The 16,656-nt window shown below is 46.0% G+C and overlaps 1 protein-coding gene across 4 annotated transcripts in view; it reads right to left on the reverse strand.

Annotated features, from left to right (window-relative positions):
* The window catches only part of cchcr1 (coiled-coil alpha-helical rod protein 1), a 114,792-nt gene that overhangs the window by 23,595 nt on the left and 74,541 nt on the right, over positions 1 to 16,656 (reverse strand). For 3 of the 4 annotated variants that reach the window (XM_084320970.1, XM_084320968.1, XM_084320971.1), the window contains exons 13-15: positions 9,330 to 9,408; positions 7,829 to 7,947; positions 4,274 to 4,462 (exon numbers count right to left, since the gene is read on the reverse strand). In XM_084320970.1, coding sequence (XP_084177096.1) covers positions 4,274 to 4,462; positions 7,829 to 7,947; positions 9,330 to 9,408 — 387 coding nt within the window. The remainder of the gene's footprint in view (positions 1 to 4,273; positions 4,463 to 7,828; positions 7,948 to 9,329; positions 9,409 to 16,656) is intronic. The other variant, XM_084320969.1, reaches the window with a different exon arrangement.

Consider the following 16,656-nt stretch of genomic DNA (forward strand, 5'->3'; position numbering starts at 1 on the left):
GGATGACTTCAGGGTTCCCTTGTACCGACCGGTAGGAGAACATGCGCACAACAACCAGGTAGGGGAGGGGGGGAATTGGCACAACAACTAAATTGGGACGGGGAGAAAAACAGAGAAAAAAATTTATCGTAGAAAGAGAGGATAACAAATAAATAAAAAGATATATTCTTCCATACATAACTTGGATTCTTCTTGTAATTGTTGTTATTGGCATCCTGTAACATTACTCAGGCCTGAACAATATAGTTTGTTTATCGATACACGCAAACAAGCATACAGACTTCATAAAAAAGAATAATGAATGTTAAATACTTTCCGTGGAATGGGATGGGCTGAGCCCGAGACGCTTTCCCTTTCTCTCTCCCTTGTACGTTCAATGATTTTAAGTACCGGTAGTCAAACGTAACACGTTACACTATAAAAACTAACTGGATAGTAAATGATAATAAATATTTCACTTCATTAGCTGAAATATTCTAAAATCATTAAGTCTGCTATAAGCCATTCTCCCTCTCCTCTCTCTGCATGTGCGTGGGTGCGTGTGTGTGTGGGAATGTGTACAATTGCTATAGGCTACTCTTTTTTTTTACATGGATTAGGCTAATTAGCTTTAACACTCCAGATTCCTGAGCCTATTTTATTCAAAAGGAAGATATTAATTTACATATATAATCTTTTTAATACATTTCTTTTATCACATCTCCTGCTCTGGCACAAGCACTAACATAGCGTGGAGTGGAGAGATAACATAATACACACAATAACACATGGATATATAAAAAAAAAAATCATTTTTTTTTCATCTATCAGCTACCTTAAGCCAAAAAGGAAATGTTGTTCCCTAGAGCCTTCCTACTGTCTCAATAAAGAACCTTCTCTCCTGTCTCCTCCACTCTGTCTCCCTCTCAGCCTTCCTACTATCTCACTAAAGAACCTTCTCTCCTGTGTCTCCTCCACTCTGTTTCCCTCTCAGCCTTCCTACTGTCTCACTAAATAACTAAATCTCCGGTGTCTCCTCTATTCTGTCAACAAAGAAATAAAACACTAAATGTTCTGCTTCAGAACTGAGAACACTGCTATATAATGAAGCTCATTTGGGTATAAAAAATAAAACAAACATAGGGCGGCTACGTGGCGTAGTGGGCAAGGCACTGGCCACGAAATGCTGGAGACGCTCGGCTCGTCAGTTCGAGCCCAGCGCTCCACATTTGCTTTCAGTTTAGCTGGTCGTCCGTACTAATACACATTGGCCGTATTAGGGGGTGGGAAACTGATGGGTGGGGATCGGGCGTTGTGGACAGCGACTTCTACAGGTCGGTTGGTGCGCCTGCGCAGTAGAATCAGGAAGAAAGAGACGATCCGGTCAGTGTTTCACCACACAGACTGGATTGTGTTCCGCGACACAGATAACATTAATGCCTACACGGAGACAGTGCTGGACTATGTCTGTACTAGGGTGAAAGAAACAATCCCCACTACCAAAATGAAAGTTTACCCAAATCAAAAACCCTGGGTAGACAAATCCGTCCGTGAAGCTCTGAGAGAGCGCACCAAAGCATACAATGACGGCCTAGTGGCAGGCAACATGAATGACCACAAGGTGGCGCGACACAACGTAAGGAGGACAGTGTCAGAGGCCAAACGGCGCTACAGGGATAAAATTGAACTCCAGTTTGAACAAGCTGACTCTAGAGCTATGTGGCAGGGGCTCAAAACGATGACAGACTACAAAGGCGCCTCCCTCAAACTGAACAGTGACATCTCCTTAGCAAACGACCTCAATACCTTCTATGCGAGGTTTGATGCTGGTAATAACAACACCAGCTCACAAGCCTCGGCAATGGGGGGGGGGGGGGTCGGCTGCTGATGGAGGCGCAGTGTTCAGGGTAACAGAGCATGAGGTGAGGCGGACCTTTAAAAAAGTGAATATCAGGAAGGCAGCAGGTCCGGACGGCATCCCCGGCCGCGTCCTAAAAGTCTGTGCCGACCAACTGGCCCCAGTATTCACTGACATATTTAACCTGTCCTTAGAACAGGCTGTCATCCCCACCTGCCTGAAGAAGTCCACTATTATCCCTGTACCCAAAAAATCCAAGCCTGCTTGCCTCAACGACTACCGCCCTGTAGCTCTCACCTCCATAGCCATGAAGTGCTTTGAGAAGCTAGTAAAGGGCTACATCTGCTCCTCCCTCCCCATCAACATGGACCCCCTGCAATTTGCATACCGCCCCAACAGGTCCACGGAGGACGCCATATCCCATGTGCTGCACACAGCAGCATCACACCTGGACAAGAGGCAGGGGAACTATGTGAGAATGCTATTCATCGACTACAGCTCGGCATTCAATACCATAGTCCCCTCCATACTCATAGCCAAGCTCAGGGACCTGGGCTTGGGCTATGACCTCTGCCAGTGGGTCTTGGACTTCCTGACTGGCAGACCCCAGGTGGTGAGAGCAGGCAACTGCACCTCCTCATCCATCACCCTCAACATAGGGGCCCCCCAGGGCTGTGTTCTGAGTCCCCTCCTCTACTCCCTGTACACACACGACTGTGTGGCTCAGCGGAGTAGCAATACAATCGTCAAATTTGCTGACGACACAGTGGTGGTGGGCCTGATCTCTGCCAACGACGAGAGGGCCTACCTGGAAGAGGTCAAGGTCCTGGCGGGATGGTGCCAGGAAAACAGCCTCTCCCTGAACGTCAGCAAAACAAAGGAGATGATTGTGGACTTCAGGAGGTCGGGGGTCAAGGACTACAGCCCCCTCAGCATCGACGGGGCACCGGTTGAGAGAGTCAACAGCTTCAAGTACCTCGGAGCCTACATATCCGAGGACTTGACATGGACCACACACATTAACAGTGTGGTGAAGAAGGCACGACAACGCCTCTACTTCCTCAGGCGCCTAAGGAAGTTCCAAGTCAGCCAGAAGATCCTTAAGAACTTCTACTCATGTACAATAGAGAGCATCTTGACCGGCAACATCACCTCCTGGTTTGGGAATAGCACTGCAAAAGACCAAAGCAGACTACAAAGAGTGACACGTTCAGCCGAACGCACAATTGGAGGGGGGCTCCCCACCCTCCAGAACATTTACTACAAGCGTTGCAAGGGCAAGGCTAAGAGAATCATTAAAGACTCCAGTCACCCGAACAACTGCCTCTTCGAACTGCTGCGGTCAGGCAAGCGATACAGGAGTCTCAAGGCGAGCACAGAAAGACTCAGAAGTAGCTTCTATCCCCAGGCCATCAGGCTGCTAAACGAACAATGAATGAACACTACACAACAACAACCACCAAACGCACATAGCACACACATCCACACGCACACACCCACTTTAAACAAACACACTGTAGCACCCACTCCACACACTTTATAGCACACACCCACTTTAAACAAACACACTGTAGCACCCACTCCCCACACTTTATATTTATGGATGAAGGATTGCACTACAACTCGTACACCTTACTGTAAATTGTACCTAAAATTGTACCTCATCCCATTTCTGCTTTGCACTAGATAGTACTGTACATTAGTACACTGCATAGTATTGTGTATTGTATATTATATGGTAACTCAGAACATTGTACATATGTCTATACCGAACACTGTGACCTCATTTTCTTCTTCTAAATTCATGCTATATTATGTTATTATGTTATTTGATACTATCTTGTCTAGCACAGTCTCTGGAGCGTAACAGTAAGAAGCATTTTGTATGAAAGTATTCTGTACTTCTGTATGACAACTATTAAAGAACTTGAACTTGAAGTGTCGGGGGCAGCGTGAGCCTCCCACGCGTTACTCCTCGCCACTGAGAGATCGAGCTGCGCAGGTGAAAAGATGCGACTGGCCGACTGCTGTTACCTCAAGTACCGGAGGGGACTTGTGCTATGTATGACTTAGTCCACATTTCAGCCGGCTTGTGGGAGGCAAGAAACAGCGTCCTTGACAGGGGAGGGTTGAATTGGATGATACGAAATTGGAATGGGAGAAAATATAGAAAAATGGGAGAAAAAGTGGATACAAAAATAAATAAATAAAACAAACATTCTGTGCGTCCAAAAAAATCTGTCTCCCATTCATTGTCAGTGGCGCATACTGTACATCACAAGCTTGAGTCTTATCTGGTTTCTGGCTTTGAGGGAGAGGAGCTCGTCCACAAATATTGATTGAACTAGTTCCCCAGGCCATGGGAATAACATATTGGAATTGTTCATTTGGGTGTTGTTGGCCTTTAAGTGCCCTCCTGGTTCCTCAGTCTCTCACCCAGCTCACTCTGTTCCTGCTGGCCGACCAGCTGGCAGTGGAGTTGCTCCAGGCTGCGGCTGCTCTCCTCCAGCTGCATCTGGGCCTCCTGAAGCCCGCACTGGGCCTCGTCTCTTCCGGACACAGCCTCCTGGACGTCCGCCCACGTCCGCTCCAACGCCTGCTGCTGCTGTCTCACTTTACTCTCAGCTGGAGACGGAGGACCACGATACACTGAGACTAGTAATCACATAAGGTGCACCCACCTATAGCATCTTTCCTTTTAAACCAAGTATAATGCCTCGTCTCCACCAGCCAGGGTTCAGTCGTGTTGTGGCCCGTAACTGGCTGGACCCCGGCTGAGACAGACACCTTTCACAACCTGGTGGCCAAAGCTGGCTGGGACTGTTTAGTTGTTGGTGTGAATTTTGAGAGGTTGCCTAGCAAACAGAGTTTTACTACAAAGACAATGGAGATGCAATCCCATACCATAACATGTCTAGCCCCAGCCAGGCTGAACGTAGCTAATATAATGGAGACATGGCATTAGTACGCATACCTAATTTTGAGCCGACATGAGTACTTGTCTCAATTAATATTAATGATAAATTAATTACATTAATGAATTATGAGCAACCATCCTAGTTGAAAAATGTGTGAGAATGTGTGTACAAAGACTGTTACATATTAATTAGATGATTTTTATTTATTTTTTTAATCTTTATTCGCTTTTTCTGGCCGTGCACGACCGACAGCTTTTTCTTGGCCACGCAGGACCACCAGAGGAGAGAGGGAGAAACGGGAGGAGAAGAAGGGAAGACATGCAGCATATGGTCACCAGGTCTGGGAAACGAACCCGGGACGACCGCTTCGTGACTCAGCGTGCTATGTGGTGTGCTACTGGAACGCCCCAATTAGATGACGTTTTAATCTAAATTAAAAGACATTCTAGGCATTCTACTAAATCATTTACAAATGTCACTGATAAGCATACGCTCAGCATCATCTAATAGCATTGTGCTCAGACTCAGCTCTAACCATCTATGGCCTTCATTGATATCACGTACCTCTAGTATTATTAATGCATAGATATGTTAAAGGTGCACTATGATGTTTTGGGACAATCAGAGAAGTGAAGAAATTGAAGCTACACTTTACTAACTGAATAAAAAAAAGTATTCTCATAGGGTACCTGGAACACTGTTTGAAGCTAGAAAGCAACCTGAAAAGTTATGTTGTTGTCATTGTTACATGTTGTTACAAAAGCAGTGCCCACAATTCATACATTAAAAACATATGCTAGGCTTTTTTTTTATCCACTTTTTCTCCTTATTTTTCAATTTTTCTCCCATCCCAATTTTGTGTTTCCAATTCTCCCCTGCCCTGTCTTGAACGTTGCTCGACTATGCCCCCCACTGGTCGGTTGTAGGGAGGATAGAAGCCTTGCATCACGTGTCCCCTCCGGTACACGAGGAGGCAGCACGTCACATCTTTTCACCTGCCAGCGCGGACTCTCATTGGTGAGGTGTAACGCATGGGAGGCTCACACTACCCCCGCCACTTCCTTTCTCTGCTGTGCAGGCGTCCCCCAACCAACCTGTAGGAGTCGCCGTCCACAACGTCCAAATCACCACCCATCGACTTCCACCCGCTGGCTCTGCCAATTGAGCCAGTATGACGGCCGGCCCAAGCCGGAGGCAATGCTGACACCCGGATTCGAGACCGGAGTCTCTTGCATTGGTGACGAGCGCAATCTCTGCTGTGCCACCCAGCCGCCATAACATATGCTAGGCTTATGTTTGGTTTGCAGTGTCAAAATTATTTAGTTTTGACTTATGACATAAAGATAGAATCATTCTTCTCATCATCAAGAATGACATGTATAGTAAATGTGTAACTGCAGGGTCTGCAAATGTACACAAATTCCCCTCCCCGGAAACTACATAGTGCACCCTGAAGACCAGAGGAGCTTCAATCTGGAGGATTAACAACTTCAACCAAGTTGCTAGTAAAACTAAATTGCTGCTGTTTTCTAGAGCCAGAAACATTGAATATGATGGTTTACACATATCTACCATAAGTGGTTCTAGCAGAGAGAGTGACTGAATATAAATATCTTGGTGTGTGGCGCGATGAGAAATCTACATTTAAATTCCATGTGGACAACCTTGCCTCCAAGTTGCGACAGAAAATTGGCTTCCTATACAGAAACAGAACCAGCTTTCCTTTGATCAGTATGAAGAGTTGTCGAAACTGTTTTCTTATCAGTCTTGGACTATGGTGATGTAATTTATAGGCTTGCTGCAGCCTCAACCCTTAAATCCTTGGAGTCTGTGTACATCACTCGGCTCTCAGATTCATCACTAATGATAGATACGACACTCATCACTGTGTCCTTTTTGAGAAGGTTTGTTGGTCCTCGCTGATGGAGAGGCGCAACAAAACACTGGTATTTGTAAATGTTTAAGGCCCTTATTGGTAAGCTACCAATCCTTATACTACATCATTATTGGAATGGAATTTTGGTACCTATGGAACCCGTTCTAGTGACTGGCTGGTCCTTGGGTCCCTCGAGTTTGCTCAGAACAGGGTAAATCTGCATTTTTCTATGATGCCCCTAGCTCATGGAATGAACTCCAACAGTCCTTAAAGCTTGAGATTCTCCCCTCTCCAACCATTGTCAATCAAGTTGTATGTGTTTTTAATTTATTGTTATCCTTACTTTTGTCTCACCTTGTCGTCTTATTGTTATGATTAGATATGCTTTCTTATTTTTTTCTTATTTATGTATGTACACTCGACGTGACTGTAAATGAGGGAAACCTCAGTTGCCTTTAGAGTTTAAATAAAGGTTTGAAATGAAATAGGCCTTTAAACTACACAGTGTACCTTAAAAATAGCCCTGTAAACTACATAGTGCACTCTATAGTTCCAATGATTGGCTTACATTTGAAGCACCTACTGTAGAGTTTGTACTGAACTTCTGCTTTTAGCTTCTGTGCTCCTGACATGTGGAACATCATACAACAAACTCTAAAACTCAATATTTTGGAATCCTTTGGTCAGTTTAAATCCTTAATCACCAACCATTCCACCATAATCTGCAGTTGTTTTAATTGATTGTACAAACTCTATTATGATTGCACATATTGTATATTGTATTGTTTATTCTATTTATTATGTTTATATGGTCAATGTTATTGAAAATGAGGGCGTGCCCTCCGAGTTGAAATAAAGATTGAATGATTGAAAATGATGGGGGGGACCAAGTGTGTTGAGATTTAATTAAATGTTTTATTTCACACCTTTATTTCACCTCATGAGACACGGAGGTTAGTTACCCTCATTTACAGCAATGACAAGCTACAGCAATGACAAGCTTAAAAAACAAGACAGTTTATCAGCAAATTCATAGGGACAACAAAATGAGAATAAACAATAACATCGGTTAAAAAAATTAAATAAAAGAATACCAATGATAGTTACGCCTTTCAACCAGAGAAGGCCATCCAACCATTTCATAGAGGACCCAGTGGGTATCATATCTGTCACCAGTAATAAATCAGAGATACTTACACTGCTCTCTCAGGTCGGCCAGGGCCTTTTCAACCAGCTCTGGGGTTCTTCTGAGCTCCTGTGTGAGCTCGTCTCTCTCTTCACACACCAGGACCAGCTCTGCCTGGAGGCTCCTGATGCTGGTGAGGAAAATGAGGAAGCGACAAGGTGAGCAGTGGTGTAGAGAAAGACGGAGACAGTCATGTACAGCAGCACCAGGCTGGACCTTTAGCTAAGACGATTGATTATGTTCATGTACAGCAGCACCAAGCAGGACCTTCTGCTAAGAAGATTGATTATGTTAATGTGCAGCAGCACCAAGCAGGACCTTTAGCTAAGAAGATTGATTATGTTCATGTACAGCAGCAACAAGCAGGACCTGCTGCTAAGAATATTGATTATGTTAATGTGCAGCGTGATATTCTGCCAAAACAACTGCTGTTGTTTTCAAATTAAAGTACCTCATATGGTGGGAGAACATTACCCCGATATATGAATTAATTAATGATTTATTTATTTATTAATGTGTCATGAAGTGGCCCATCCTGTGATTACAAGACACCACAATAAAAGAGCAAAAGCTCAGGGACAGTCCAACTGTGCCCACACCCTCATATAAACAGCTGATTTAATCTGAACAGCCTCATATAAACAGCTGATTTAATCTGAACAGCCTCATATAAACAGCTGATTTAATCTGAACATCCTCTAGCCCCTTTCGTGACTGTGATGCACGCCAACAAGGTTTGGCCGAGTGAATACACAGTCACTTGCTCCTCAATGGGAAACCAACCTAGATTTACCATGAAGGACTGGTTCTAACCGAACCGTTCGTTATACAAGTATCACAGATACATTTCAAAGGTACTCACAGTTGCACAAGGGTTTCGAACAGAGAAACGCTAGGATTTGAAAGTTCGGCGTTGCTAATAAACATTTTAAATTATTTTTATAAACTGGTCAACACTGCTCAAAGCGGCGTTATTTCCGTATTTTGCTGCCTGGTGCACCTGCGCTGTGATCACAGCGCATGCGCATCAGGCACCCAATGCTGGAAATAAAGCTGTGTTGACCAGTTTATAAAAATTATTTAAAATGTTTATTAGCAACGCCGAGCTTTCAACCCCTAGTGTTTCTCTGTTCAAAACCCTCGTGCAACTGTGAGTACCTTTGAAATGTATCTATGATATTTGTATAACGAACGGTTCGGTTAGAACCAGTCCTTCATGGTAAATCTAGGTTGGTTTCCCATTGAGGAGCAAGTGACTGTGTATTCATTTGGCCAAACCTTGTTGGCGTGCATCACAGTCACGAAAGGGGCTAAACAGCCTCATATAAACAGCTGATTTAATCTGAACAGCCTCATATAAACAGCAGATTTAATCTGAACAGCCACATATAAAGTTCAGCTGACAGCTCCTACCTGCATGTAAACAGAGTTACTGACAGCTCCTACCTGCATGTAAACAGAGTTACTGACAGCTCCTATCTGTGTGTAAACAGAGTTACGGACAGCTCCTACCTGTCAGCAGTAGTGGTCTGGTCTGCTGATTTAGTGGCTTGATGAACCTTCCGCAGGGCCAAACCCCTCATCATCAACCCTGGGGGGGAAAAACACACAGACTTTCTGCACCAAAAGGCAAGAAATATATACATCTTGCATCATTAACCTCTGTTAATCAGCTCTGTACAGTTTAAAGAGGCAGTTCACTCAAAATGAAAACAGCATTTTATCCTCTTACCCGGAATGCCATCTATCCATCTAGATCAGGGGTTCTCAAACTTTTGTATACCACAACCCCATTTTATTTAGGATTTTTTTTGGTGACCCCACACTCATTGACTGCCACGCTGGGAACGGGATATGGCTATGTGCTGCCACGCATTAAACCAATGGGGTCGGTCACCTTGTTTGCAGGGCTATAACTATATTCTATATTATAGCTATGGATGCAATACTATGGCCCATTTGACATCGAGTGTCTATCGTTCAAGATGTGGAATTATTATATATTTTTTTCATCCATACATTCGCGTTTTATACCGTGGTGAATATAAGTATGGTTTTAGAGCGGTTTAGGGTAATTCCTGGGAGGCTAGTAATAGCCCGATACGTGTATTATATTAAAATCCATTGGCGCTTCGTCCCTACACACGCTACACTTAAGAATTCAAATACATATGATCGGTGTTATGTTCCATCATGAATGCATGAAGGGGGGGGGGGTAGTTTCTGATTAATTGATTGTCAATAACGGCATTCATTAGTACAACCCCATACGCTGATTAGGGCGATGGCTATGAAAACAAGGCACAATCAAGCCGAAATTGACGTTAAATTGCTCTTACCTGTGGCCGTGGGATTCCAAGAAGAATATTCCAATTATTTGATTGCCATCTGGTAGATTGTATGTCCATTTGGCTCACGAGATAACCAACCACAGCATAATGAATCGGGGGTCCCGAAACCTATTCAATGCGATCGGGTAAAGCCCTTGATCCAGGTTACTAGAAATGTCCGCCCGGAGGAATTTCATCGACGGACAGCCCCATACTGTTCAACGTGGAATTAAGGAATAGCAAAATAAAAGCACACATTGTTGAACTTGATCATGCATATTTATTAGAACATTTAATTACAGCACTGCTATCAATACACATTTATAAAACGAGGCATATTTAGCCAAAATATGTTGCCAGAACATAAAAATAAATTTTGAAAAAAAAAGAAAAAAAAGGAGAGTGCCAGATTTAGCGCATGAATGCCAGCCTTTTTGGACTTTCCGATATTTCATGATTTTCGCGGAGCTATTTCTATATTCTATATTATGGCTATGTGTCTAATACGCCCGTCGCTTATCAATGACTTGCTTGCAGTCAACATGTACTAAACGGATTGTTTTTTCATCTGTACATTTCCGTTTTATACCGTTTTGAAAAACTAGTTTTTGAAAATGTCCAGAAAGAAAAAAAATCTGTGATAATAGCTCTTTAGTGGAATACACAAAACACGTTGTCATTTTTCGGCCTATTTATGAATTGTTTTCAAATAAACGCTAGATTATTGATAGTATACGTGTACTTATGCACGCTAGAGAAGCGGGCTGAAAAATGTATCATCTATTTCCTGGTCAGCGCTAACATCATACACGCACACACACGCGCACACACACACGTTGAGATATAATATATTATGTGAAAAATACATCCGATTACCCCAAGACTGGTAACATAGATTCCTTACCTCACATCAGATGTTCTGCAAAAAGATTATTCCAATTCCTGATCGCCATTCCACATATCGATTGCGTTTATTGAGCCAACGTTAGGTACTCAAAACACATATTCCACACTGTTCTGAGGGTCCACAATGAATCCGATCGGCTCGTGTTACATGCCTGAGAAGTAAAATGTGGAATCCGGATTTTTTTTCTCTCATACATTTTCATTGAGTCCAATCCAATGGGTGCATTACCATCCGGGAGACGATAGGGGGCGGTATTTTCCCTGTTCGAGCTCATAGACAGTCCCAATGGTAACGTGAGGCTAGATTGATGAAAAATGAATGGATATCGCTAATAAAAGCAACAACGATTAAATAACGAGATTTCTCGTCATTGGCACTCAATGCATGGTATGAAATAACGAGTTTCTCGTGGCTGGCACTCAAAGTGTTTTAATATATATATATATTTTTTACTCGTCGCGAGTAGGGATGCTCAATATTGGCTTTTTTACCGATACCGATATACCGATATTGTCCAACTCTTAATTTCCGATACCGATATCAACCGATAGCACATTTTAATGCCGATATCGGCCGATAATATCGGTAGGCCGATAATATCGGACATCATTTCTATAGAAATGTAAAAAAAAATATTTTTATTTAAATTTTTTGAAAACAGATACTGTTGTGAAGGATCAGATTAAACCGAATATATATATTTATTTATATATATATATTTAAATAGTATTTGTATATCGTTTGATATCCCCTGTATATTCCTTGTACAATATGCACTGAATATCCCTTTAGTCTACTAAACAGCCCATAATAGTTTCATTCTACCATTGGACGAGAACCTGGCGCCAGCAGCCATACCCCTAGGTTCAAGTTCAATCGTGCCGCCCAACATGTCGTGGCAAGCCCGGTTCCGCGTAGGAATACGTCTGGCGAAATACGAATGGTACTATTTGTTCACAGCGCATATATATATGGCGCAAGTAAAGTAGAACTTTCTTTTAGTCCATTAGTTCTTTACCCTCCAACCGAGTAACAGACGCGAAGCCTCACCCATGACGCACGTGTGGTGCAGTAAGGCCTACTTGGCCTCAGAATAGGCATTGAGATATCGTGTGGATTAATAGTTGAATTGTCATAGTTTGGCACTATACCGTCGAGTTGGACGTATTCTATTAAGCTAATAATAGTCTATTTATGTATGGTGCATCGTCGGTTAGAGTTATAAAGTGAGCAGCACCCCCATCGTTCCTGACGTTATCTGGAGTCTTAACCAGGCTGGGCAGACCACTAGTGGTGCTTGCATCCGAGGAGCTCCGGGCCAGGGCGACTGGACCTGTACATTGGATTACTCTACCCGGACGACGGCGAGCCTTCCACGGCTTGGATTATGCTTTGGGTGCTTTGATTATTCCATGGATAACGGCCAACACTGCGGAGTGTTGGAACTACCCCCCGGAGAGGACTCCAGGTGAGACGGCGCTCTACACCAGTGAGGTCGCCTCACGTCTCTCCGTTGTGGACCGGCAGCCACCGTCCACCAGAGGGTCCAGCTGTATTCATCTGCGGACCGAGGTTCTGTGGGCACCGTGTTCAAGACTTTGAATTCTCCCAAGAAATCGTCGGCCAGATGGGATACCGCCAGCGGCTTCTCTAACCCCCCCCTCCTACTGTCTTACAACCAGCGGGACCCCCCCCCCCCCCTAGTGTATCCAGCTATAATCATTTAAGTACCATCGCTATAGTTTCCTAAAGAACCGGGTTGTATACTTACTCCCTGCGTAACCAGAGATTGGACATTCAATGTTGATTTACCTACGAATACTCATTTGCCATACAAGTGCATTTCAAATCATAAGTGTAAACAAGTGAACGTTGTATATACCTTTTGCTATATTAAATATTCGATTTGTACATTTGTGTGGACTTCGTTTCATCAGGTGGGAAAGTGTTCATCATATCTATATCATGTACTGGATGGCCAGAAGTTAAAGTACAAGAGGTAGTGGTTTAATAATACCATACTTAACAATACAGTCAGGGAATTGTACCCCTCAGTTACAATTGGTCCTTCGAGCCGGAGGGTAACTAGTGTAATATTAATATAGTGTTATTAATATTAAAATGGCCTATGATGAACACTCCACGAAACGGTCCTCCTAACCTAGAACGCCCGCGGCGCAGACGACAGACACCTCAGTACTTAGAGGATTACGCTAAGTAACTAAGTAAGTCAGTCAACTACCTAGCCTTCGACAAACGGTAAACGCGGTAAAAGTAGAAAGTAAAATTATGTCTGACCTTAACGACCAGGTTTCCCCGACCACAGAGGCCCTAGTAGGTTCTAATGTAACTGACCAAGCTCACGGTGGGGACCAGGAGGGAGCTGACATGCCTTTACCCCCCGCCAATACCGAAGAAGTAGTCCCCGACCAGCCCCGGGAGGAAGACAACCCTACAGAGAGAGAACCCTGCACGGAAGAAGAGGAGGAGAGCGCCGAGGAAATAGAGCTCCAGGACTCCCCAACGAGTACACCCAGGAGCGGCTCACGCAGGAGCGGCTCACCTCCACAACCGCCTTCCCCCAGCGAAGCGGAGAGGATGCTACAACAGGCGTTCCTCGTCAGCCTGACAGCCTCTACCGAACGCGATCGACTTCAGGGTGAACGCGATCGTCTCCAAGCACAGACGCTTAGCGAGCGCGAACAACTCCAAGCGCAACAACGGAGCGAAGAAGAGCGCATACGCCTGGAGATGAGACGCCTTCAGACGGAAGAGAATATGGCAAGAGACCGGGCCGACGCCCAGCGCGCCGCTGCCGGTGCCCAAAGAGAAGCAGATCTCACCAAGCGCGAAGTCGAGCGCGACAAGTTACAAGCGCAGCTAATGGAGCAGCTGATCCGCAAGGCAACACCCTCTCCCTCCGCCAGGGGTTCAAGGAACTCGTCGAGACAACAGTCAAGGGCAGCGTCTCCTAACCGAGCAAGCGACCCTGAACTTGACCAACAGACCGAGCCTATACCCCCCGCAGACCCCCTTCCCAGACCGGTCCAAGCGAGACCCAGCTACAAGGAAGGAGCGGCATACACTGCGGAGAAGCTAAATAAACGATTACAGGATCTGGAAGACCTGATAGAGGAAGAAGAGGGAGAGGAGGAGAACCAAGCCCGACGACAGCACAGTACTCCACCGGACCAGGAGGTCCAGTACAGCCCAGGCTATACCCCCGCGGCGCTGCGCTACAGACCCCCGACTCTATTCACGGGTGAGCACGACGCACGACCAGCCCCGAGGAATAGCACCTGGACCAGCGGGCCATGGTACCCTGCCGGTACCAGCCCACAGAGAGGCGCAAGAGGAGATTCGCCTAGGAGGTCTCTCCCCCAACGCTCGCCGATGTATCAGCCATCCACGGCGTCATACATTGCCACACCGCCCACAAGACGGAGTGTGTACAGAACACTCGCCAGACAATATGACCCGTTGGGATGTATTCTACCTTACACCACCAGGGCAAAGATGATTGTACGAGCACTATGGGACAAGGACCAGGGCTGGGACGACCCCATACCCGCACACCTTGCCTCAACATGGAGAGAGTGGGAGACGGAACTCCGCTCACTCCCAGGCGTCAATATACGCCGCAGCTACTTCCCATCCACAGTGAGGCCAGAGACATGCAAGATTGATCTACACGTCTTCAGCGACGCCTCCGAAGTAGCCTACGGATCGGTGGCCTACTTGCGTGCCCAAGAGAAGGGAGGAAAGATACACACTGCTTTCATCCTGGCCCGCTCAAGAATAGCCCCACGAAAGCAACAATCTATCCCGCGTCTAGAGCTCTGCGCAGCCCTAGCAGGAGCGCATCTAGCCACGTTAATCCAACATGAACTCACCATCCCGGTGCACAGAACAATCTTGTGGTCAGATTCCACGACAGTACTCACATGGATCAAGTCTGATTCATGCAGATACAAAGTCTTCGTGGGAGTCAGAGTCACCGAGATTCAAGAGTTAACAGAAGCAGCGAGCTGGCGGTATGTGGACACCAAACACAACCCAGCTGACGTCATCACCCGGGGAATGTCCCTAGATGACCTCACCCGTCGCAACATCTACAGTGACGGACCAGAATTCCTCAAGCTCCCCGAAGAAGAGTGGCCTACGCCCACCCCACGGGAAGCAAGTAACGAGGAGGCTGAGAACAAGAAACCTATGTTCTGTGGACTGAGCACAGTCGCCTCCACAGACCCCAACATAGATGACTGCATTACCCTAGAGAGTGCGCAGCAAAGAACATTCCTGTGGCACCACCCAGAGATTCAGTCCACCACTGACATTTCAGCAGCTGACTACGAAGAAGCAGAACTTCTTCTACTACAACGAGCCCAGAGAGACTCGTTCCCCGATGAGCTAGACTGTCTACAGGGAGGAAAGCCCGTCCCATCAGACAGCAGACTGCTCCACCTGGCACCCGAGAGTGACGCCCATAATCTCATCAGAGTGGGTGGTCGCCTGCGGAGAGCCCCCGATCTACCGGATGACATTAAGTACCCGATAGTCTTGAACAGCCGACACAAGGTCACAGAGCTGATCATAAAGAAATACGACGAGGATGTACACCACGCAGGAGCAGAGAGAGTCTTCGCGGAGATCAGACGTCGCTATTGGATACTTCAAGGAAGAGAAGCGGTGCGACGCTTCCAGCGAACCTGTCTAGACTGCCGAAAGTGGCGCGCGCAGCCCAGCATACCACGGATGGCTGACATACCTCCCTGTCGCCTCCGACTCGGCGACAAGCCATTTCACTCCACAGGCATGGACTGCTTTGGCCCGTTGTATATAAAGAGAGGAAGAGGAACCGAGAAGCGGTGGGGTATTGTATTCAAATGCATGACCACCAGAGCGATACATATCGAGCTCCTTCCGACCATGAGCACAGACTCATTCCTTATGGCCTTCCGGAGATTCACATCACGGAAAGGAAAACCGTCTACATTGTTGTCTGATCACGGGACAAACTTCAAAGGCGGAGAAAGAGAGCTGAGAGAGAGCTTCCAAGCTATGGGCCCAGAACTTAAGACCCACCTCGCTCCATCCCAGATTGACTTCCAGTTTAATCCCCCAAACGCACCCCACTTCGGTGGAACCTGGGAACGAGAAGTACGTTCTATAAAGACAGCCCTGTACGCCGTGCTTGGGGCCCAGACTGTGGCGGAGGAAGTCCTAATGACAGTCCTCACGGAGATCGAGGGAGTATTGAACTCAAAGCCCCTCGGTTACGTCTCCAGTGATGTAGCAGATGTCGACCCAGTCACCCCCAACACACTCTTAATGGGGCGGCTGGACCCCGCGCTACCCCAGACAATGTACAGGCCTGAAGAAGCGAACGGCCGAAGAATGTGGAGGTACAGTCAAGTACTAGCTGACAAGTTTTGGAGCAGCTTCCTACTCCACTACCTACCGTCTCTACAGACCCGCCAGAAGTGGGAAAAAGAGAGAGACAATTTGACAGAAGGAACAGTCGTCATGATTATCGACCAGTCACTACCCAGAGCTATGTGGCCGGCTGGCCGCGTAAGCAAAGTGATCACCGGTGCCGATG

Source organism: Notolepis coatsorum, assembly GCF_963971535.1.
Source record: "Notolepis coatsorum genome assembly, chromosome: 8".
Taxonomy (NCBI): Eukaryota; Metazoa; Chordata; class Actinopteri; order Aulopiformes; family Paralepididae; genus Notolepis; species Notolepis coatsorum.